The sequence below is a fragment of the Oncorhynchus tshawytscha genome, linkage group LG10, assembly GCF_018296145.1.
Source record: "Oncorhynchus tshawytscha isolate Ot180627B linkage group LG10, Otsh_v2.0, whole genome shotgun sequence".
Taxonomy (NCBI): Eukaryota; Metazoa; Chordata; class Actinopteri; order Salmoniformes; family Salmonidae; genus Oncorhynchus; species Oncorhynchus tshawytscha.
Genome location: NC_056438.1, coordinates 16,859,845 through 16,884,589, shown reverse-complemented (window position 1 = coordinate 16,884,589; position 24,745 = coordinate 16,859,845). Strand labels below are relative to the sequence as shown.

At 44.2% G+C, this 24,745-nt stretch overlaps 2 protein-coding genes and 1 long non-coding RNA gene across 20 annotated transcripts in view; all 3 read right to left on the bottom strand.

The window, feature by feature from the left end:
- Positions 1–24,745, bottom strand: part of LOC112259872 (Fc receptor-like protein 5) — a 237,826-nt gene that overhangs the window by 74,519 nt on the left and 138,562 nt on the right. The window lies entirely within an intron of this gene.
- Positions 1–24,745, bottom strand: part of LOC112260979 (basement membrane-specific heparan sulfate proteoglycan core protein) — a 203,310-nt gene that overhangs the window by 76,844 nt on the left and 101,721 nt on the right. Inside the window, exon 1 of one of the 10 annotated variants that reach the window (XM_042328228.1) lies at positions 2,358–2,476. The exons of 8 other annotated variants lie outside the window; for them this stretch is intronic. In XM_042328228.1, the coding sequence (XP_042184162.1) occupies positions 2,358–2,388 (31 nt within the window). In that variant the 5' untranslated portion in view covers positions 2,389–2,476. Of the gene's footprint in view, positions 1–2,357; positions 2,477–24,745 lie in introns of those variants that run through there. One more of the 10 variants, XM_042328229.1, reaches the window with a different exon arrangement.
- On the bottom strand, positions 11,028–20,116 carry LOC112259884. Of its 2 annotated transcripts, XR_002954947.2 has the most exons (3): positions 19,930–20,116; positions 13,091–13,135; positions 11,028–12,967 (listed from the first exon to the last, which is right to left on the bottom strand). It is a non-coding gene; the product is annotated as an uncharacterized LOC112259884 (long non-coding RNA). The 2 variants fall into 2 exon arrangements; XR_006084268.1 differs by having other exon boundaries at positions 11,028–13,135.

Below are 24,745 nucleotides of genomic sequence, written 5' to 3'. Positions count from 1 at the left end.
AGCCGTGAGCTTTTGGTGTTAGCTAGCTAGTTTTCACCTAGTTGGCTAATAGCATAGCTAGATAGTACCACGTTAGCTGAAGACAACCTTATGAATAGCATTGTTAGTTTTCAGTCTTGATAGTCTCTTTTGTCCATAGCACCATGAGGTATAGCTTGTCAACACTCATCAATCTCTTAGTACAGTTTACTATATCTGTAGAGACGGAACTCTCAACCATTTACAATATTCACAACTTGATACTAGAACACATCCAACAAATATAGCATTTTGCATTCATCATCATTGACAGCACATTTAGTAACCACTGAGTTAGAGCTACTCTTTATTTCCTGAGTGGTGACCTGGTTAAATGCTCACCACACCACCACACCATCTGGTCTACAAGCTCAGGTTCTCACAGAGATGCTACTTCAGTGTAGGGTGTAGGGTGGTCATTCACCCCCACCTCATATACAGATATATGATCATAGTACCCTCCAAGCTCGTCATCAAGCTCGAGACCCTGGGTCTCGACCCCGCCCTGTGCAACTGGGTACTGGACTTCCTGACGGGCCGCCCCCAGGTGGTGAGGGTAGGCAACAACATCTCCTCCCCGCTGATCCTCAACACTGGGGCCCCACAAGGGTGCGTTCTGAGCCCCCTCCTGTACTCCCTGTTCACCCACGACTGCGTGGCCATGCACGCCTCCAACTCAATCATCAAGTTTGCGGACGACACAACAGTGGTAGGCTTGATTACCAACAACGACGAGACGGCCTACAGGGAGGAGGTGAGGGCCCTCGGAGTGTGGTGTCAGGAAAATAACCTCACACTCAACGTCAACAAAACTAAGGAGATGATTGTGGACTTCAGGAAACAGCAGAGGGAACACCCCCATCCACATCGATGGAACAGTAGTGGAGAGGGTAGCAAGTTTTAAGTTCCTCGGCATACACATCACAGACAAACTGAATTGGTCCACTCACACAGACAGCATCGTGAGGAAGGCGCAGCAGCGCCTCTTCAACCTCAGGAGGCTGAAGAAATTCGGCTTGTCACCAAAAGCACTCACAAACTTCTACAGATGCACAATCGAGAGCATCCTGGCGGGCTGTATCACCGCCTGGTATGGCAACTGCACCGCCCTCAACCGTAAGGCTCTCCAGAGGGTAGTGAGGTCTGCACAACGCATCACCGGGGCAAACTACCTGCCCTCCAGGACACCTACACCACCCGATGCTACAGGAAGGCCATAAAGATCATCAAGGACATCAACCACCCGAGCCACTGCCTGTTCACCCCGCTGTCATCCAGAAGGCGAGGTCAGTACAGGTGCATCAAAGCTGGGACCGAGAGACTGAAAAACAGCTTCTATCTCAAGGCCATCAGACTGTTAAACAGCCACCACTAACATTGAGTGGCTACTGCCAACACACTGTCAATGACACTGACTCTACTCCAGCCACTTTAATCATGGGAATTGATGGGAAATTATGTAAATATATCACTAGCCACTTTAAACAATGCTACCTTATATAATGTTACTTACCCTACATTGTTCATCTCATATGCATACGTTGATACTGTACTCTATATCATCGACTGCATCCTTATGTAATACATGTATCACTAGCCACTTTAACTATGCCACTTGGTTTACATACTTATCTCATATGTATATACTGTACTCGATATCATCTACTGTATCTTGCCTATGCTGCTCTGTACCATCACTCATTCATATATCCTTATGTACATATTCTTTATCCCCTTACACTGTGTATAAGACAGTAGTTTTTTTTTGGAATTGTTAGTTAGATTACTTGCTCGTTATTACTGCATTGTCGGAACTAGAAGCACAAGCATTTCGCTACACTCGCATTAACATCTGCTAACCATGTGTATGTGTGACAAATAAAATTTGATTTGATTTGAAAAATTTGATTTGATTTGATCTTAAATTAAACTATATGTTCACAGCAAAATAATCCTGCAGCAACCGGATTTAAACATTTAGTCCAACATGTGGCTTGATTGATGGTTAGGATATTAGCTGGCTAAAATTAGGCGACATGAAAAGTGCAATACTGTTAAAATCTGCATTTCCTGTGGTTAACGACAATTCTTAGCAACAAAAGAGTGACCAAATTAAGATCCTTTATCTGTAGACTTACACCATATTTGCTGCTATCCAACTTTAGTGTAATTTACTAATAAGTATTTGCACTGTTTTATCAATAAGGTACAAAACACACTAAAAGCTAAAACATGAAACTGTCTTAATTTACATGATTGTCTTATTCCTTTTATCCATCAAAGGTTTAATAAATCAGGTAATTAGTGTTCATACACAAACACACTCACTCAGTACTTACAGAGTAACACACAGAGCAAGGTGGACTCCATTCTGTCCTGCTGGAACTCTGAACTTCAGTTCTTCTGACAAACCCCTCTACTTCCTATATGATGACAGACGGATTAGTTCACGCCTCTTTACCGTCACACAAAGAAATAGAGAGAAGCATTCTACAGCAATGTACAAAGACTGTGAAAAAAAGAGTAACAGTTGCTGGTGAGTTTATTTTCTGACAAATATCTTGTGATTCGCTACATGGACTCACACTGGTTCCTTCCTCTTTAATGGATAAAAGGAGGGTGAAATGAGAATAGATACCTGAGATGAGATCAGAGCTTGTAGTTTGATATCATAATGTGCAGAAGGTAGTTTCATCTCTCCGCCCACAATGCACAGATAGATAGCTGATAGATACTGACTATAGGCCTCCCTTCAAGCCTAGGGTGCTAACCTCAGTTGTTCCACAAAGCCCAAATAGACATCTTCACCCCCACCTCCTTCCCTCTCTCTTCACACACACACTACTGCTCAGTAATAGCATGTGTCAAAACCACAGTCAGCTAGCTAACTTATTCATTACTCAGATGGTTCTGAGGGACACATTTAGTTAAAAACTGTCTACATAGATATGTATTTGTTAGTGTGTTGTTTATGAGATGTGTATCAGGATAATGTATTTTTCATGTGTGTGTGTCTGGTCGTTTCAGTCAACATAAAAATCTCATTGATTTATCAAGAACAGTCCCCATGCTTGTATCAGAGAATGGCGAAACGATGCTAAAATAGTTATTGCTATTGCTTCAAATCCTATTGGGAATCCATTTAAATAAATAATACAGACCACTTTTAATAGCACATTACTCAACACTAGTGAGACTCATGTTGCCTACGGAAGGCCTACAGTGTATCGAGAAATATGACGTGACTCTCCGCCAATAATTACAAATAGAGGATTGGAGGATTCTAAATTAAAACCAAAAGCTGCCTCATGGGTCTCCCGGTGGAGACCGGCACGGGTATCTGTAGCAACGCATTTTGCATTGCGATGCGGTGGAGAGGGTAGTAAGTTTTAAGTTCCTCGGCGTACACATCACGACAAACTGAATTGGTCCACCCACACAGACAGAGTGGTGAAGAAGGCTTCAACCCCAGGAGGCTGAAGAAATTTGGCTTGTCACCAAAAGCACTCACAAACTTCTTCAGATGCACAATTGAGAGCATCCTGTCGGGATGTATCACCGCCTGGTACGGCAACTGCTCCTCCCACAACCGTAAGGCTCTCCAGAGGGTAGTGAGGTCTGCACAACGCATCACTGGGGGCAAATTACCTGCCCTCCAGGACACCTACACCACCCAATGTCACAGGAAGGCCATCAAGGACAACAACCACCCGAGCCAATGCCTGTTCACCCCGCTATCATCCAGAAGGTGAGGTCAGTACAGGTGCATCAAAGCAGGGGCCGAGAGACTGAAAAACAGCTTCTATCTCAAGGCCATCAGACTGTTAAACAGCCACCACTAACATTGAGTGGCTGCTGCCAACATACTGACTCAACTCCAGCCAATTTAATAATGGAAATTGATAGAAATTGATGTAAAAATGTATCACTAGCCACTTCAAACAATGCTACTTAATATAATGTTTACATACCCTACAATACTCATCTCATATGTACATGTATATACTGTCCTCGATACCATCTACTGCATCTTTATGCCTATGCCGTTTAAACTGTACCATCACTCATTCATATATCTTTATGTACATATTCTTTATGTACACATTCTTTACACTTGTGTGTATAAGGTAGTAGTTTTGGAATTGTTAGGTTAGATTACTCGTTGGTTATTACTGCATTGTCAGAATTAGAAGCACAAGCATTTCGCTACATTCACATCTGCTAACCATGTGTATGTGACAAATAACATTTGATTTGATTTGATTAGACAGCTGCACCACTGGGGGGGCCCCATCCACAAAGTATGAAAATACAGAGAGGTGTTGGTAAAGGTATATGGTCCTGCAAACAGCCCATAATGGGCTATTATAATACTGTACATGGTGTCCAGGTCAGGATAACCATAACATTTCTTTATTAAAGACTATCAGAAAGAATGTAGGTGCTTATTTATTTTCATCCAAAGCCATGAATGAGTGAGTCTCTCAGCTTTATGTAGGTGCCGCTACAGTATATGACTGTGCCATCAACTTGATAATATATAACAATATTTTGGAGGTTATTTCGTTTTCAAAAAAACAAAATAAGCGATTGTAATCTGAATAAATGCCAAAATAGTATTTGTAAAGGCCAAAACATGAATTGCTGTTTTTAGAGGGAGAGAAATGCTGGGCCAATTGTGTGCCACCCTATAGGACTCCCAATCACGGTCGGATGTGATTACACTTATTACAAGTGTAATAACAATAATACTTTTTGTTGTATTATTTGTTTTGTCTTTTCTGGTGGATTAAAGTGAAATTGCAACAAATCAAATCAAATCAACGTTTATTTGTCACAGTGAAATGCTTACAGGCTCTAACCAATAGTGCAAAAAAACGTTATTAGGTGAACAATAGGTAAGTAAGGAAATAAAAACAACAGTTGAAAATAACAGTAGCGAGGCTATGTACAGAAAACGGTTAGTCAGGCTGATTGAGGTAGTATGTACTTGTAGATATAGTTGAAGTGACTATGCATATATGACAAACAGATAGTAGCAGCAGCGTAAAAGAGGGGTTGGGGGCACACAATGCAAATAGTCCGGGTAGCCATTTGATTACCTGTTCAGGAGTCTTATGGCTTGGGGGTAAAAACTTTTGAGAAGCCTTCTGGTCCTAGACTTAGCACTCCGGTACCGCTTGCCATGCAGTAGTAGAGAGAACAGTCTATGACTGGGGTGGCTGGGGTCTTTGACAATTTTTAGGGCCTTCCTCTGACACCGCCTGTAGAGGTCCTGGATGGCAGGCAGCAATCACGGCCGGTTGTTATACAGCCAACCGAACTAAGAAATACATTTGACGATAGAATTCTCCCCTACCCTCCGTCTAGGAAAGTTTATTTTCCAGCTACCTGCTACCTGCCATAATGACGCTGTGCAACGTGACCGTGTGTGTTTGAAAGAGTATTCTCCAGTAAGCAACAATTTGTTTACCTTCATTAACTTTGTTTAAATATTTCTGTAATTCAGTGATATTTATTCCCATAGTAATTCATTATCGATACATAACCAAATAAACAATGGCATTTTGAAAGAGTATTTGTATCATTATTTTATTAAGGAAAACATAAAGATGCCATTATTAGTTACATTGTTTTAGTTTGAACGTGCAGACCGGCATTAAGAACAGCGGGAACGTTTCCTTTGACAGTCCCATTATTAGTGCAATGCCCCTTAAAGTGTTGCTCTGTGCGACCCAGTGTGGCGGGGTATCCCATGGGCTAGGTCCGTCTTCTGTGTGGCTCTGCGGCCCATCCCATGCCGCTTGACCTCATGCATTGAACCTTGTGCGCTTTCTGTGGATACAGCTGGAGAACTGCAAGGCAATCCCATTGTGCGCCACTTGGGAGCATATGCAGTTGAAGTCGGAAGTTTACATACACTTAGGTTGGAGTCATTAAAACTTGTTTTTCAACCACTCTACTTTGTGCATGACACAAGTAATGTTTCCAACAATTGTTTACAGAGAGATTTTCACTTATAATTCACTATATCACAATTCCAGCAGGTCAGAAGTTTACATACACTAAGTTGACTGTGCCTTTAAACAGCTTGGAAAATTATGTCATGGCTTTAGAAGCTTTTGATAGGCTAAATGACATAATTTGAATCAATTGGAGGTGTACCTGTGGATGTATTTCAAGGCCTACCTTCGAACTCAGTGCCTCTTTGCTCTCCAGGGTACAGAGTGCTGTTGGGCTGGATGGTCAGAACAGGTTTCTCTGCATAGACACAATCAACACAATACCATTACCTTATACTTGTTACAGTATCATGAGACAAATGAAACACATTTGTTTTACTTTTCTACACAGAGCATACAAACACAACCGAATACTGACACGTATCATGAATGACTCAATATAAATAGTGTATCAATCACCTATTTCAACTGAATCACCTATTTCAACTGACTCACCTATTTCTTTAAAATAAAATGACTGAGAAAGGAAAAGCAGTGACAGAGACAAAGAGGATGAAACATAAAGATGGAGGTTTCATCAAATAAATGAATATCTAGCATCTTCACCAGTGTCCACAGTAGATTCAACAAAGACAAAGAAAGTCATTACAGTACAGACAATAATACATCGACAGTACTTTCAGTGTAGCACACAGAGCAAGGTGTTCTCCATTCTGTCCCACTGACCATCTCCGAACTACAGTTCCTCTGACAAACCGCTCTACTTCCTGTATGGTGAGTCTGATTACATCACACAGAGAAAAAGAGAGACAAGATTCTGCAGAAATGTATAAAGACTGAACAAAAGAAGAGTAACTGTTATTTTCTGAGAAATGTATTTTTATGTTTGGCTACATTAGTTACATGGCCCCAACCTCTTTATTGGAGGAAAGAGGATGGAACTAGAAGAGAGATCTGAGATCAGATCTTGTGGTTTGACATCAGAATGTGCAGATGTTTGTTTCATGTTGCCCTATGAACAGATAGATGGATACGGAAAGACAGACAGACAGACAGACAGGAAGACATACACTGAGTGTACAAAACATTAAGGACACCTGCTCTTTCCATGCCATAGACTGAACAGGTTAATCCAGGTGAAATCCACTTCAATCAGTGTAGATGAAGGGGAGAAGACAGGTTAAAGAAGGATTTTTAAGCCTTGAGACAATTGAGACGTGGGTTGTGTACGTGTGCCACGCAGAGGGTGAACTGGCAAGACTAAATATTTAAGTACCTTTGAACAGGGTCTGGTAGTACGTGCCAGACACACCAGTTTGTTTCAAGAACTCTAACGCTGCTGGGTTTTTCATGCTGAAAAATTCCCCTCTGAATCAAAAATGGTCAAAAACGCTTTCTCTGTATACTGTATACTGGGATATATATATGCCTTAGCTAGCTAACCTAATTTGTGGCACTGCCCACAAAGGAAATGGACATCTTCAGCCACCCCCTCCCTTCATATACACACACAGCTCTTCTCACCTCTCACTGTCACACTGTTGCTTAGGAGAATATGTCAAAACCACAGTCAGCATGCTTAGTAACTAACTCCTCTCAGGGGTTTGGTGGTTGACTTGTTCATTTGATAGTTGAAGCTCAGTCTCAGCCGGCAGCTAGCCACATAACTGACATATCTATAAGCGACTATTTATCAGTTGTGCACTTGATCATTCTCTGAGGGACTGTTTTTGTTTGTTTGGGTGACACGGCAGGAGTCGATGGACGGTTAAAAAAAATGCCTTTTTTCCGGCATCTCACAAACAGTGTCAGCAGCGTCTCTAGACTATTTTCCTACTGAGCCGACTGCGAGCTGAGGTAGTTTTTTCACGTCTCATGCCCTCGGCCTGTGCCTGAGTGTGTTACCTAACCGTGTGCGAACACTAAACTACCTACTACATAACACTCTATATTAAGTTGAGAGTTGCAATTGGAACATTGCATTCCAAAGTTAGTGTCCAGTGTTCCCTACAGTTCCTGTGGCTGTGACACAAATGTTTTTTAGTCACAATAAGAAAGCTACAGATGCTTTAAAGATTTACAGAATAAATTAGCATGTCCTGTTTATCTGAAGTCAACTTCCTCTTTCTGTAAAAGGAGTGGACACAGCAACACTGTGGTCTTTCTGTGGGTGGACAAGATCTGAGGAAGACGTTTTTGGATAAAAGTCAATATTGCATTTACAATACCCGGTCATGTTTACATTTTCAGTAGAATCTGTAGTTTTACTAGGAAAGGTGGAAAGGTGTCAAAGGTTTGACTTCATGGCACATGTGACATTTATCATTTGGTTTAGGAGCTATTTGAAGGTTTGTGTGTGAATGTTCTTGCGTTACAGCACAAACAAGGAGGTCTGTCAACTGTTCAAAGAAATAACCCAGGAAAATAGTGATCAGAGTGATAGATTAAATGTAAAGCAGATATTAATATGACAAGTGAACTACAGTATACGGTATACAAAAATAACATTGCCATTCATCTCTCTGTTAAACACAAAAAGCCCCACACACACAAACAACTGAACTGGTCCAACCTTTGTTTTGTACGGTCAAAAAGGTGACAAACGTATGTGGAATAGGGACATACTCTCTGTGAGAGAGTAGGTTAGGAGCTAGGTTTAGGAGCTCTCTCTCTGTGAGAGAGTAGGTTTAGGAGCACTCTCTCTGTGAGAGAGTAGGTTTAGGAGCTAGGTTTAGGAGCTCTCTCTCTCTGTGAGAGAGTAGGTTTAGGAGCACTCTCTCTGTGAGAGAGTAGGTTTAGGAGCTCGCTCTCTCTGTGAGAGAGTAGGTTTAGGAGCACTCTCTCTGTGAGAGAGTAGATTTAGGAGCTAGGTTTAGGAGCTCTCTCTCTGTGAGAGAGTAGGTTTAGGAGCTAGGTTTAGGAGCTCTCTCTCTGTGAGAGAGTAGGTTTAGGAGCACTCTCTCTGTGAGAGAGTAGATTTAGGAGCTAGGTTTAGGAGCACTCTCTCTGTGAGAGAGTAGGTTTAGGAGCTAGGTTTAGGAGCTAGGTTTAGGAGCTAGGTTTAGGAGCTCTCTCTCTGTGAGAGAGTAGATTTAGGAGCTAGGTTTAGGAGCTAGGTTTAGGAGCTAGGTTTAGGAGCACTCTCTCTGTGAGAGAGTAGATTTAGGAGCTAGGTTTAGGAGCTCTCTCTCTGTGAGAGAGTAGGTTTAGGAGCTAGGTTTAGGAGCTAGGTTTAGGAGCTAGGTTTAGGAGCACTCTCTCTGTGAGAGAGTAGATTTAGGAGCTAGGTTTAGGAGCTCTCTCTCTGTGAGAGAGTAGGTTTAGGAGCACTCTCTCTGTGAGAGAGTAGATTTAGGAGCTAGGTTTAGGAGCACTCTCTCTGTGAGAGAGTAGGTTTAGGAGCTAGGTTTAGGAGCTCTCTCTCTCTGTGAGAGAGTAGGTTTAGGAGCTAGGTTTAGGAGCTCTCTCTGTGAGAGAGTAGATTTAGGAGCTAGGTTTAGGAGCTCTCTCTGTGAGAGAGTAGGTTTAGGAGCACTCTCTCTGTGAGAGAGTAGATTTAGGAGCTAGGTTTAGGAGCTCTCTCTGTGAGAGAGTAGGTTTAGGAGCACTCTCTCTGTGAGAGAGTAGGTTTAGGAGCACTCTCTGTGAGAGAGTAGGTTTAGGAGCTCTCTCTCTGTGAGAGAGTAGGTGAAGACACCATAAAGTACAAAATATCAAGTTAGTAGCCTAGATTTACAAAATATACACAGGCAACAGCCCAAAAGGAATAGCCTCTGTACCAGGCTTAACCTATCCTCTCTACATGAAGAGGGCAAGACTGAGAGAAACCAGAGAGGAATAGTTGAAACGAGACAGATACATATCCCAAAAATCTGTCTTCTCCATCATGTGGTGTTTCCACTGTTTTTGTATGGAGGGCAAAAAGAAAAAAGAAAAATAATAATTGAACGGCTTACTTGCTGCTTGTTTGAACAAATAGAAGTTTCGTAATGATGAGGTTGTTACGAGTGTACTGATGGAAGTAGGAGGAATAAACACTGTTCAGTATGAAGATTCTAGAGCTCAACATGTCTTCTCCATGCAACAAATTACAGAGATCTGTTACAGTATCTGTCAACAGCACATTGATGCACTGACACACATCTCTCTTTTTGTTGAGTCATGCTAGAATAACACAGTGGGAAATAAGGATATTTGTAAAATGTATTGTAGAACATGGTGATACAGTAGTAGTAGTGGTAGTGGTATTAGTAGTTGCATTGTTCATACACACTGGTTGATATTTTGTCATTTTAAAACCATGAAAGAGGATCAAAAAACGAATACCTTATATTACTACACCTCACCACATCATTTACCTGCCTTGGACAACAGACTGCAGAGACAGTATGTAAATATGAGAATAGAGTCACTGTCACCAGTTATATAAATAGATTCAATGAAAACAGATTTCCACAACTGTCAGTATCACCCACAAATAGAGTCAAATTGACAGGTGCTGTTATGAAATTAATACACACTGTAACTACAGCGAGCTAGAATCCTACCTACAGTACACATCATAGGCAGAGCTGTTGTGAGGTCACTCCCACAGACCAGAGACCCAATGAGGAAGACAGTATTCAATCAAAAACTATAACCAGTAACTGGTTTTCGAGGATAAGCCATGAAGCTGAATTGTTCCTGGTCTTTTAGCAACCCCCTCAGAGCTGGGCCTGTAAATACCACATAGCCTTACATCCCATGCATTTAGTCATGATCAAATATGTTTTTGTCACTGACATTTCATTGTGTTTGAATGTACGACAAACATATTTATTACTGGATGGGAAGAGTAAAACTGGAAATTATACTGTAAAATGATTTGATCTTTTTGGGGTTAATTCATGACAATTAATATACTGTAGTATATGTCCCCTATTGATCCCTTTCATGATCTCTTTGTTTTGAGGTGTTTCTCACATACTGTGAAAGTGGACACTGAGCACTGAAACATTCTATTTTGTCTAGATGTTTTCAGAAATACTTCATAAAACAGAGAGGAAATGTCCATTTCAACACCTTTATTTAAACATGAATGATGAAAATCTCTATTGGCAACTAATCTCTTTAAAAAAAATATATATGTTTATTATTTTACAATAAAAAATCAAATAAAAAAGACAGCAACAGCAACTAATCTCACGAGGCATTTGCAAGTTACATTCTTTAAGATTCCCAAAGTGTATGTACCAATCACAGATTGTCCCTTGAACTCACACATTGGGGAGCCCCAAAACTATTTAAGGCTGAAAGGAAGGCTGAAAGACGGTTGTATGGATGAGTTGACTATAACTGTTTACTTGTGCATTCATGCCCTCTTGTGCATGATTGAAAAAAAAAGTGAAATACAAGAGCAAATATATTGTAAAAGTAGTCTTTAAAAAAAGTGTATAATTCTAATATTCTGTGAAATGTATATACTAATACACTGAATTAAAATATAAACTCAACATGCAACAATTTCAAAGATTTTACTGAGTTACAGTTCATGTAAATTAGTCAATGTATATGTATATTAGATATTAGTTAAATTTAATAAATTCATTAGGCCCTAATCTATGGATTTCCTATGACTGGGAATGCAGATATGCATCTGTTGGTCACAGATACTTAAAAAAAATGTAGGGGCATGGATCAGAAAAGCAGTCAGTATCGGGTGGGACCACAATTTGCCTCATACAGCACGGCAGTGTTGATCAGGCTGTTGATTGTGGCCTGTGGAATGTTGTCCCACTCCTCTTCAATGGCTGTGCGAAGTTGCTGGATACTGGCGGGAACTGGAACACACTGTTGTAGATGTCGTTCCAGAATATCCCAAGGAAAGCTCAATGGCTGACATGTCTGGTGAGTATGCAGGCCACTGGGACATTTTCAGCTTCCAGGAAATGTGTACATATCCTTGAGACATAGGGCCATGCATTATCATGCTGAAACATGAGATGAAGGGGGCGGATTAATGGCATACAATGGGTCTCAGGATCTCAAATTGCCAATAAAAATGAAATTGTGTTAGTTGTCCATAGCTTCTGCCTGCCCCTACCATAACGGTTAGAATGTTGGGCGAGTAACCGAAAGGCTGCTGGATTAAATCTCCGTGCTGACAAGGTAAAAACCTGTCATTACACCCCGGAACAAGGCAGTTAACCCACGGTTCCTAGGCTTTCATTGTAAATTAGAATTTGTTCTTAACTGACTTGCTAGTTAAATAAATGTATGTAAAAAACAATAATTAATATACAATTAAAAACACTGCCACCATGGGGCACTCTGTTCACAACGTTGACAAAAGCAAACCGCTCACAAACAGGATGCCATACCCAATACAGTTTTAACCGTTAGGTGAGCATTGTCCTCTGAAGTCCGTTACAACACCAAAGAGCAGTCAGTTCAAGACCCTGGTGAACACGACGAGCAAACAGATAAGTTTCCCTGAGACAGCTTCTGACACATTTTTTGGTGGAAACCCAGAGTTTCATCAGGTGTCTGGGTGGCTTGTCTCAGACCATCCCACAGGTGAAGAAGCCGGATGTGGAAGTCCTGGGCTGACGTGGTTACACGTAGTTGTGAAGACGGTTCTCTGAAACAACGTTGGAGGTGGCTTATGGTGGAAAAATAAACATTAAATTCTCTAGCAATCTGGTTATAAGAACGGAGGCACAGATGTGATTGAGAGATAAGATGACGTACGTGTCACTGTCAGTCTGACTACATCACTCCATTTAGAATCCTGCTGCTGATGTAAAGCCAGACATCTGTCGTCACCACTGTGGGAAAACAAATACATTCATGTTCTTTCTGTGGACATTGATCTGAACTGGGTGTTAACCATCTGTACTCCCTGTCAGTGACTCCTCCCCCCTGTATGTCACATCTGAGAGGGACAGACTCTCCACTGAATATCTGGGAGCTGTTGGGGTGTATGATCAGAACAGCCTTCGCCACTCCTGCACAAAATCAAACCAGGATGATACAATTGTCTTTCACATGTTATTTCGAGACACAAAAACTCAAATATGTCCAACCAAAATCAACTTTAAGAGATGGAGGCTTGAAGAACAAATATCTACCATCATCATCTTCAGAGTGTCCAGAGTTGATGGGTGTATTCAGCACTACAACAAAGAAAGTCACATTGCACCAATATTATCTCTAAATAAATAACAACATGCCATATTAATGTTACTGATCACCACATACTTTATACTTCCTGTACTTGTGGTGTTGCAATCTGCAATTTCCACAGATTTGAGCCTTTTTAAATGAATAATAGCCATTCATTCTGAAAGAGTATAACTTTTAATTGCCTCATTAGGAAAAAACACATGATTCCACATCAAATCAAATGTTTTGGAACACTACCCATATCAAATCAAATTGTATTTGTCACGAGCACCGAATACAACAGGTTTCGACCTTTCAGTGAAATGCTTACTTACAAGCCCTTAACCAACAATGCAGTTCAAGAAACAGTTACAAATATTTACTCAATAAACTAAAGTAATAAATAGTCAAATTAAAAGAGCAGGCACCACACTGCCAGGTCTCTGACCTCCTCCCTATATGCTTTGCCTATTTGATGGTTCGTCTGAGGGCATAGTGAGATTTCTTATAAGTGTCCGGATTAGTGTCCCGCTTCATGAAAGCGGCAGCTCTAGCCTTTAGCTCAGTGTGGATGTTCCCTGTAATCCATGGCTTCAGGTTGGGATATGTACGTACTGTCACTGTGGGGACGACGTCGTCGGTGCACTTAAGATGGTGACTGAGGTAGTATACTCCTCAAATGTCATTGGTCATCTGACCACGTCCGTATTGAGCGAGTCACTGGTACTTCCTGCTTTAGTTTTTGCTTGTGAGCAGGAGTCAGGAGAATATTATTATTACCAGATTTTCCCAAATGGAGGGCGAGGGAGAGCTTTGTATGCATCTCTGTGTATGGAGTAAAGGTGGCCTAAAGTTTTTTTCCCTCTGGTTGCACATTCAAAATGCTGGTAGAAATCTGGTAAAACTGATTTAAGTTTGCCTGCATTAAAGTCCCCGGCCACTAGGTGCACTGCTTCTGGATGCACATTGTCTTGTTTGCTTATGTTCTTATACAGCTCGTTGAGTACGGTCTTAGTGCCAACATCGGTTTGTGGTGGTAAATAGATGGCTACGAATGATATAGATGAGAACTCTCTTAGTAGATAGTGTGGTCTACAGAATATCATGAGGTACTCTACCTCAGGCGAGCAAAACCTCGAGACTTCTTTAATATTAGAAATCGTGCACCAGCTGTTATTTACAAACGGACACACACCCCCGCCTCTCGTCCTACCAGACATAGCTTCTCTGTCCTGCCAATCCTCACATATGCATTCCTCTTTTCCAGGTGGATGGATCTTCACATGTGATCACATAACCTTTCACATGTGGAATCAATGAAAACCATTTGGTTTTGGAACACTTCACATGTGATGTTATTTCATATGAAATTTCAGATGTGGATATTTTTAACATTACATTTCACAGGTGCTGCCCTAAAAAATGTCGTTAGGATGTCCCCGGAACGTCACACAGTCAGTGTTTTCAACTTTCTTATTTGACACACTGATTACAATGATTACATTGTGATTGTTTATTTATACTGCAATTATTATTCAAGATATCCACTTGACCAAGAAAGAGATAGTAACTAAATGACTACCGACCCATTGCCCTCAATTCCATCATTATGAAATACTTTGAGGGGCTTGTCAAAGACTACATCACATGCTCCCTCCCCGACACACACGACCCTCTCCATTTCCCCTACTGCCCCGACAGATCCACGGACAACACAATCGCCATTTCACTGCAAGCAGCCCCCACACACCCGGACAAGAGGAATGCATATCTGAGGATGCTGTTCATTGACTACATTTCGGCCATCAATACCATAGTGCCCTCTAAGCTCACCAGAAAACTCACAGGACTGAACTCTTCCTTATGCAACTGGGTCCTGGACTACCTGACGGGCAGCCCTCAGGTGGTGAAGATAGGCAAGATTACCTCATCAACACGGATTCTCAACACAGGGGCCCCACAAGGGTGCATCCTTGGTCATCTGCTGTACTCCCTGTATATCCACTGCATGGCCTCAAACAGTTCCAACTCCATCATCAAGTTCACTGGCGACACAACAGTAGTAGGCCTGATTACCAACAGCGGCGAGACACCATACATGGAGGAGGTAGGCACTCTGCAGGTGTAGTGCCAGGTAAACAACCACTCCCTCACCTTCAGCAAAAGAAAGGAGCTGATTGCGGACCTCAGGAGGAACCAGATTGGACACGCCCCCATCCTCATCAATGGGGTTGCTGTGGAGACGGTCTCACACCGTGGTGAGAAGGGCTCGACAGCAACTCTTTAACCTCAGGAGGCTGATGAAATTCGCCATTTTCTCAAGGGGCCTCACAGTATTCTACAGGAACACCATCAAGAGCACACTGTCGGGCTGCATTACAGCCTAGTATGTCAACTGCATCACAGCCTGATACCGACAATTACCCTGCCCACACCTTAATGGACATTTGTATTTTTCATTGTCACAGTTGTAAATATGTATATATTATTTTTAATGTTTTTATTATTGTTTCATTTACACCTGAACTGTTGGATCTCAGAGTTTAATTAAGTATTTCACTGTACACTGCTATTACATCTGTGACCTTATGCATGTGACTAAATCAACAACTAATCTAAATGCAACATGTCCTCACAAGCATTTCGCCAAACCCGCAATAACATCTGCTAAATATGTGTATGTGACCAATAAAATGTGATTTGATTGAAACTCACAATCTCTTGGTTCATGGCATTCCAATCTTCCACGGCACCGTTTGTGTGTCAATAACTGATTTCATATGTATTCCTAAACGTTGACCTTTACTGTAAATCTCAGCTTTGTTTAAAATACACTCAACAAAACCTATTATATTTATCATAGTGATTCAGGAGTAACATTAAAACATATTAATATGCCCCACCAACATTATACAAATATACAGAAAAAACACAAGTTACTGAAGTAATAAAATTAAATCAATGATGTCAGATTAACTGATAACTAAAATATCAGTGCAGATGGCATTATTTTGCAAAGTGCGGTGATATAGGTTTAGGTATTGGTATAGATATAGGAACAGGTAATTCATCTGTGGGGGACTTCTGAGAATGCAGAAGTACAGACTCTTTAGCGCAGCAGAAAGATCAGCGTACCCCAAATTTAGAGGTTGTGAGTTTCAAATTCCAGTTGGGGTCATATTGAAGTGATCATGTCAAATGTACAGCATGTCACTCACCTTAAAACTCATACACCATTTAATTACATCCCTTGCAAAAAAGACTTGGTTTCACGGTTTCACATTAAAATTGCATTTTCACATGTGAAACAACTGTTTTGTCATGTTGAGCTGACATTTTCACATTTGAAAAAATTGTATATTTGCTGCTTTAGTTGTGAAAATGTTATCACGTTTAGTTTCATGGTATCACATTGAACATTTGTATCCCCATGTTGTCTCATTTATTTCACGAGATCATGTTTGTTTCCATGTGCTACAATATTTGTAGTTTAATGACGTGTAGTTTACATTGACTCCGTAAGTCCAGCAGGCTAGTCTTTTTCTTCTTTTTTATTTCATGTTTCATTTCTTACTATTATTGTTTTTTTTATTGGTGCGTAACTGTTATGAAAGTTGTATTGTCAATTTTGTTTTGTATTTAAAAATGCCACTTTAAATGTGTACATGACACTGCAACAACATTTCCTCATGGGAACAATAAAGTCTGTAAGTAAGTAATGTTATCACATGTCACTTTACATGTTGTCACTTTACATGTTGCCACCTACAGTACCAGCAGCATACCACCCTTCATCCCACTGCTGGCTTGCTTCTAAAGCTAAGCAGGGATGGGCCTTGTCTGTCTCTGGATGGGAGACTGCTAGAAGTGGTCTTGGAGGGTCAGTAGGGGTGACTCTTCCCTCTGGTCTAAGGATATCCCATGGCAGTCTAGGTGACATTTCCCTGCTTAGGGTGCTGTCTTTTTGATAGGAAGTTAAATGGTTGTCCTGACTCTCTGTGGTTATTAAAAATCCCATGGCACTTATTATAAGACTAGGGATGTTAACCCTGGTGTCATGGCAACATTCCCAACCTGGCCCCCTTCCATCACAGCCACCTAATCATCCCCCTCATTACTAGTTGGCATAATACAGTGTCTTCAGAAAGTATTCACACCCCTTGACTTTTTACACATGTTGTTGTGTTACAGCCTGAATTTCAAATGGATTAGATTGAGATGCTTTGTCACTGGCCTACACACAATACCCCATAGATTATTACAAATGAAAAGCAGACATTTCTTGAGTCAATAAGAATTCAACCCCTTTGTTTTGGCAAGCCTAATTTTTTTCAGAAGTGAAATGTGCTTAACAAGTCACATAATATGTTTCAAGGACTCACTATGTGTGCAATGATAGTGTTTAACAAGATTTTTGAATGACTACCTCATCTCTGTTCCCGACACAGACAATTATCTCTAAGTTCTCTTAGTTGAGAAGTGAATTTCAAACACAGATTCGACCACAAGACCAGGTTTTCCAATGCCTCTCAAAGAGGGGCACCTATTGGTAGATGGACAAAATTTAAAAAAGCAGACTTGAATAACCATTTGAACATGGTGAAGTTGGTAATTACACTTTGGATGGTGTATCAATACACCCAGTCACTAGAAAGATACAGGTGTCCTTCCTCACTAACTTGCCAGAGAGGAAGGAAACTACTCAGGGATTTCACCATGAGGCCAATGGTGACTTTTTAAAACAGTTAGAGTTAAATGGATGTGATAAGAGAAAACTGAGGATCGATCAACAACATTGTAGTTACTCCACAATACTAACCTAATTGACAGAGTGAAAAGAAGGAAGCCTGTACAGAATACAAATATTCCACAACATGCATCCTGTGTGCAACAACGCACTAAAGGAATTCTGCAAAAAATGTGGCAAAGCAATAAAGTTTTTTTTGTCTGAATACAGAGTGTTATGGTTGGAGCAAATACAATACAATACATTCATCATGAGTTCCACTCCTCATATTTTCAAGTGGTGACTGCATCATGTTATGGGTTTGCTTGCAATCGAGGACTGAGGAATTTTTCAGGATAAAAAATAAACAGAGTTAAGCACAGGCAAAATCCTAGAGAAAACCTGCTTTCCACCAAACCTTGGAGATTAATTCACCTTCCAGCAGGACAATAACCTAAAACACAATGCCAAATCTACAATGGAGTTGATTACCACGAAGAAAGTCAATGTTCTTGAGTGGCTGAGATACAGTTTTGACTTTACTTAAAAATCTATGGCAAGACCTGAAAATGGTTGTCTAGCAATGATCAACAGCCAATTTGACAGAGCTTGAATCATTTAAAAAATAATAATGGGCAAATATTGCACAGTCCAGGTGTGGAAAGCCAAGAAAAACCAAGAAAAACTCACAGCTGGAATCACTGTCAAAGGTGATTCTGTAAAGTAATGACTCAGGGGTGTGAATAATTATGTAGTTAAGATATTTCTGTACTTCATTTTCAATAGATTTGCAAACATTTCTAAAAACATGTTTTCACTTTGTCATCTTGGGTATTGTGTGTAGATGGGTGAGAAAAGTAAACTATTTAATAATTTTGAATTCAGTGTCATGTATTGTCATATTATGTCTCGTTCCTGTTCTTTCTCTTCACTCCGTTTCCCTCTGCTGGTCGTATTAGGTTACCTTCTCTTCCTCTCCTTCCCCCAGCTGTTCCTCATCTTCTCTAACTACCTCGTTCCCCCTTTTCCCACCTGTTCCCTTTTTCCCTCTGATTAGGTCTCTATTTCTCTCTCTGTTCCTGCTTCTTTCTTTGTCAGATTCTCGTTTGAGTTTCTCATGCCAGAACCAAACTATCGTCTCGTTTGCTTCACCCTTGTCCCATCCTGTCGGAATCTGCCTGTTCTTCTGATGCTACGTGTGATCAGGTACCTCTGTCCGCTACGACCCGCGCCTACCCAGAGAGACCAGCAGTCTGTCGCCGCAACCCAGCTATTCTCCTCTGCTGCTAAGAAGGGGACTCTTTTGTAAATATCAGAAGGACTTTCTGTTTCATTTGTCGCCCTCTCTGAGGGTTGTCTATTTTGCCATTTTCTACATCTGAAGAGGATCTATGTCTTCCCTGTGTTTTTACATTAAAGGACTTTTGTTAAACCGCTTTTGGGTCCTCACTCTAGTGCACAACATTCAGGCTGTAACACAACAAAATGTGGAATTAGTCAAGGGGTATGAATACTTTCTGAAGGCACTGTATCTCTCCTCACCTCTCCACCTAATAGTTGATGTGTGGTGAGCGTTCTGACACAGAAATGGTTGTCTTTCATCATCCAGGTGGGTTCAACACATTGCTGGTGGATGAGGCGAGTTTCCCCCTACTATGTAAAGTGCTTTGAGTACCTCAGTTGGTTAAAAAGCGCTATATAAATTCCAAATATAACACAGAATATACTGTTATTTATTGACAATGTTTGCTAACAATACCAGTGTAAACAAACACTGTACATGAATGAATTCCCCTAGCAACATTCCTCAGCTGTACACCACAACAAGTGGCAGGGTGGCCGTTTTGTGGTAGTTTCGTTTACGGACTGCAGCTTTAAAATGGCCAGAGACTTACCTGCAATATCATTTTAGTACCATTTACTAATAAGCATTTGCACTGTTTTATCAATAAGGAATAAAACACAAAAAAGCTAAAGTATAAAATTGTCTTAATATAAATAAGTAGTCTTTTTTCCATCAAAGGTTTAGTAAATCAGGTAATTAGTGTTCATACACAAACACACTCACTCAGTACTTACAGAGTAACACACAGATCAAAGTGGACTCCATTCTGTCCTGCTGGAACTCTGAACTACAGTTCTTCTGACGTACCCCTCTACTTCCTATATGATGACAGACGGATTAGTTCACGCCTCTTTACCGTCACACAGAGAAATAGAGAGAGAAGCTTTCTACAGAAATGTACAAAGACTGAGAGAAAAAAAGAGTAGCGGTAAAAGCCGTGTTTCTTTTCTGACCAACTTCTCTGTATGGCCCCACATTGCATGATGTCACACTGGTTACTTCCTCTTTAGCCAGCTTGCCAGTTAACCTCAGTTGTTCCACTGCCCACACAGGAAATATAACAAGTTCAGACAACCCCTAACTTAACAGGGCTCCTGAGTGGCACAGCGGTCTAAGGCACTGCATCTCAGTGCGAGAGGCGTCACTACAGACCCTGGTTTGATTCCAGGCTGTATCACAACCGGCCGTGTTTGGGAGTCCCATAGGGTGCCAGACAATTGGCCCAGCGTCTTTATTTGGCCCTGTCCGGGGGTATCATCGGATGGGGCCACAGTGTCTCCTGACCCCTCCTGTCTCAGCCTCCAGTATTTATGCTGCAGTAGTTTGTGTCGGGGGGCTAGGGTCAGTTTGTTATATCTGGAGTACTTCTCCTGTCTTATCCGGTGTCCTGTGTGAATTTAAGTATGCTCTCTCTAATTCTCTCTTTCTCTCTTTCTTTCTCTCTCGGAGGACCTGAGGCCTAGGACAATGCCTCAGGACTACCTGGCATGATGACTCCTTGCTGTCCCCAGTCCACCTGGCCGTGCTGCTGCTCCAGTTTCAACTGTATTGCCTGCGACTATGGAATCCTGACCTGTTCACCGGACGTGCTACCTGTCCCAGACCTATTATTTGACCATGCTGGTCATTATTGAACATTTGAATATCTTGGCCATGTTCTGTTATAATCTCCACCCGGCACAGCTAGAAGAGGACTGGGCACCCCTCATAGCCTGGTTCCTCTCTAGGTTTAGGCCTTTCTAGGGAGTTTTTCCTAGCCAACGCACTTCAACACCTGCATTGCTTGCTGTTTGTGGTTTTAGGCTGGGTTTCTCTACAGCACTTTGAGATATCAGCTGACGTACAAAGGGCTATATAAATAAATTTGATTTGATTTTGATTTGAACCTCAGTTGTTCCTCTGCCCACAAATAGACATCTTCACCCCCACCTTCTTTCTCCTCCTCACCCCCTCTCTTCACACACATTACTGATTTGTAGTAGCATGAGTCAAAACCACAGTCAGCTAGCTAACTCCTTCATTATTCAGATGGATCTGAGGGATACTTTTAGTTAAAGACTGACCACATAGATATGTCTTTGTTATTGTGTTGTTTATGTGATGTGTATCAGGGTAATTGTTCATGTATTTTGCATGTGCATGTGTGTGTGTTGTTTAGTTTGTGTGTGTGTGTGTACGTCAGAAGCATACACATGCATTACCAAAAAACAGAGATGGGAGGAGATTCAAAGCTGGGAAACTGGGTACATGAATCAAAACATTTTAGCGTTTCCCAATTTATTCCAACAATTGACCTCTAAATATCTGAATGTGTATTTTTCTAGAGTGTAGAGTGTGCGACACTTGTACAACATGTCAAGGAGCAAACATAAATAGAGAGAGAAAGGTTAAAGGGGAAAAGCAGTCAGACTTCACCTTTAGTGGGTACAGCCTGCTAAACATCTGGGGTTTCTTATCGCCCCCTTCAGGGACAGGCCTGTAACTACTCCACATTCTAGTGGATTACAATATTGACACTAATATGGTCATTTGTCACATAGCAACAGCATAAGCCCTCAGTCTACTGGGTCTGCCATCTTATTCCTTCCTCTCTCTATCTCATCATAATAGTACAGACATGGAACACTTCTGTATGGGTTCATATCCGTAGAAGTCAATCTGAATGTGGTTTACAGAAGACTGACAGCACTCTGTGTAATGGCTTTCTTCTTGGGAAGACATACAGCATAGAATACCCACCCAGCTCACATCCTGACCAACACTAAAACAAGGAAAACACAAAAGAACTATGGTCAGAACGTGACAGTATTCCCCCACCCCCCAAGGTGCGGACTCCGACCGCACAACCTAAACCTATAGGGGAGGGTCTGGGTGGGCATCTGTCCGCGGCAGCGGCTCTGGTGCTGGACGTGGACACTTCTCGAACATTGTCTTTGTCCACCTCCTTAGCGTCCTTTGAGTGGCGACCCTCGCCGCCGACCTTGGCCTAGGAACCCTAACCAAGGGCCCCACTGGACTGAGGGGTGCCTCATGACTGAGGAAGCTCATGACTGAGAGGTAGCTCCTGACCAAGGGGTAGCTCAGGCCTGAGAGGTAGCTCAGGACTGAGAGGTAGCTCAGGACTGAGAGGTAGCTCAGGACTGAGAGGTAGCTCAGGACTGAGGGGTAGCTCAGGACTGAGGGGTGGCTGACTGGTGGCTGACTGGTGGCTCTGGCGGATCCTGGCTGACTGGCGGATCCTGGCTGGCTGGCGGCTCTGGAGGATCCTGGCTGACTGGCGGCTCTGGCGGCACATTGCAGACTGGCGGCTCTGGCGGCTCCTTGCAGACTGGCGGCTCTGGCGGCTCCTTGCAGACTGGCGACTCTGGCGGCTCCGGACAGACTGGCGACTCTGGCGGCTCCGGACAGACTGGCGACTCTGGCGGCTCCGGACAGACTGGCGGCTCTGGCGGCTCCGGACAGACTGGCGGCTCTGGCGGCTCCGGACAGACTGGCGGCTCTGGCGGCTCCGGACAGACTGGCGGCTCTGGCGGCTCCGGACAGACTGGCGGCTCTGGCGGCTCCGGACAGACTGGCGGCTCTGGCGGCTCCGGACAGACTGGCGGCTCTGGCGGCTCCGGACAAACTGGCGGCTCTGGCGGCTCCGGACAGACTGGCGGCTCTGGACAGACTGGCGGCTCTGGCGGCTCCGGACAGACTGGCGGCTCTGGCGGCTCCGGACAGACTGGCGGCTCTGGCGGCTCCGGACAGACTGGCGGCTCTGGCGGCTCCGGACAGACTGGCGGCTCTGGCGGCTCCGGACAAACTGGCGGCTCTGGCGGCTCCGGACAGACTGGCGGCTCTGGACAGACTGGCGACTCTGGCGGCTCCGGACAGACTGGCGGCTCTGGACAGACGGGAGACTCTGGCGGCTCTGGACAGACGGGAGACTCAGGCGGCTCTGGACAGACGGGAGACTCTGGCGGCTCTGGACAGATGGGGGACTCTAGCAGCTCTGGACAGATGGGAGACTCTAGCAACTCTGGACAAACGTGCGGCTCTGGCGGCTCTGGACAGACGGGCGGCTCTGGACAGACGGGCGGCTCTGGATAGACGGGAGACTCTGGACAGACGGGAGACTCTGGACAGACGGGAGACTCTGGCGGCTCTGGACAGACGGGAGACTCTGGCGGCTCCGGACAGACTGGCGACTCTGGCGGCTCCGGACAGACTGGCGACTCTGGCGGCTCCGGACAGACTGGCGGCTCTGGCGGCTCCGGACAGACTGGCGGCTCTGGACAGACGGGAGACTCTGGCGGCTCTGGACAGACGGGAGACTCAGGCGGCTCTGGACAGACGGGAGACTCTGGCGGCTCTGGACAGATGGGGGACTCTAGCAGCTCTGGACAGATGGGAGACTCTAGCAACTCTGGACAGACGGGCGGCTCTGGCGGCTCTGGACAGACGGGCGGCTCTGGACAGACGGGCGGCTCTGGATAGACGGGAGACTCTGGACAGACGGGAGACTCTGGACAGACGGGAGACTCTGGCGGCTCTGGACAGACGGGAGACTCTGGCGGCTCCGGACAGACTGGCGACTCTGGCGGCTCCGGACAGACTGGCGACTCTGGCGGCTCCGGACAGACTGGCGGCTCTGGCGGCTCCGGACAGACTGGCGGCTCTGGCGGCTCCGGACAGACTGGCGGCTCTGGCGGCTCCGGACAGACTGGCGGCTCTGGCGGCTCCGGACAGACTGGCGGCTCTGGCGGCTCCGGACAGACTGGCGGCTCTGGCGGCTCCGGACAGACTGGCGGCTCTGGCGGCTCCGGACAAACTGGCGGCTCTGGCGGCTCCGGACAGACTGGCGGCTCTGGACAGACTGGCGACTCTGGCGGCTCCGGACAGACTGGCGGCTCTGGACAGACTGGCGACTCTGGCGGCTCTGGACAGACGGGCGACTCTGGCGGCTCTGGACAGACGGGCGACTCTGGACAGACGGGCGACTTTGGCGGCTCTGGACAGACGGGCGACTCTGGCGGCTCTGGACAGACGGGCGACTCTGGCGGCTCTGGACAGACGGGCGACTCTGGCGGCTCTGGACAGACGGGCGACTCTGGCGGCTCTGGACAGACGGGCGACTCTGGCGGCTCTGGACAGACGGGCGACTCTGGCGGCTCTGGACTGGACAGACGGGCGACTCTGGCGGCTCTGGACAGACGAGCGACTCTGGCGGCTCTGGACAGACGGGCGACTCTGGCGGCTCTGGACAGACGGGCGACTCTGGCGGCTCTGGACAGACGGGCGACTTTGGCGGCTCTGGACAGACGGGCGACTCTGGCGGCTCTGGACAGACGGGCGACTCTGGCGGCTCTGGACAGACGGGCGACTCTGGCGGCTCTGGACAGACGGGCGACTCTGGCGGCTCTGGACAGACGGGCGACTCTGGCGGCTCTGGACAGACGGGCGACTCTGGCGGCTCTGGACTGGACAGACGGGCGACTCTGGCGGCTCTGGACAGACGAGCGACTCTGGCGGCTCTGGACAGACGGGCGACTCTGGCGGCTCTGGACA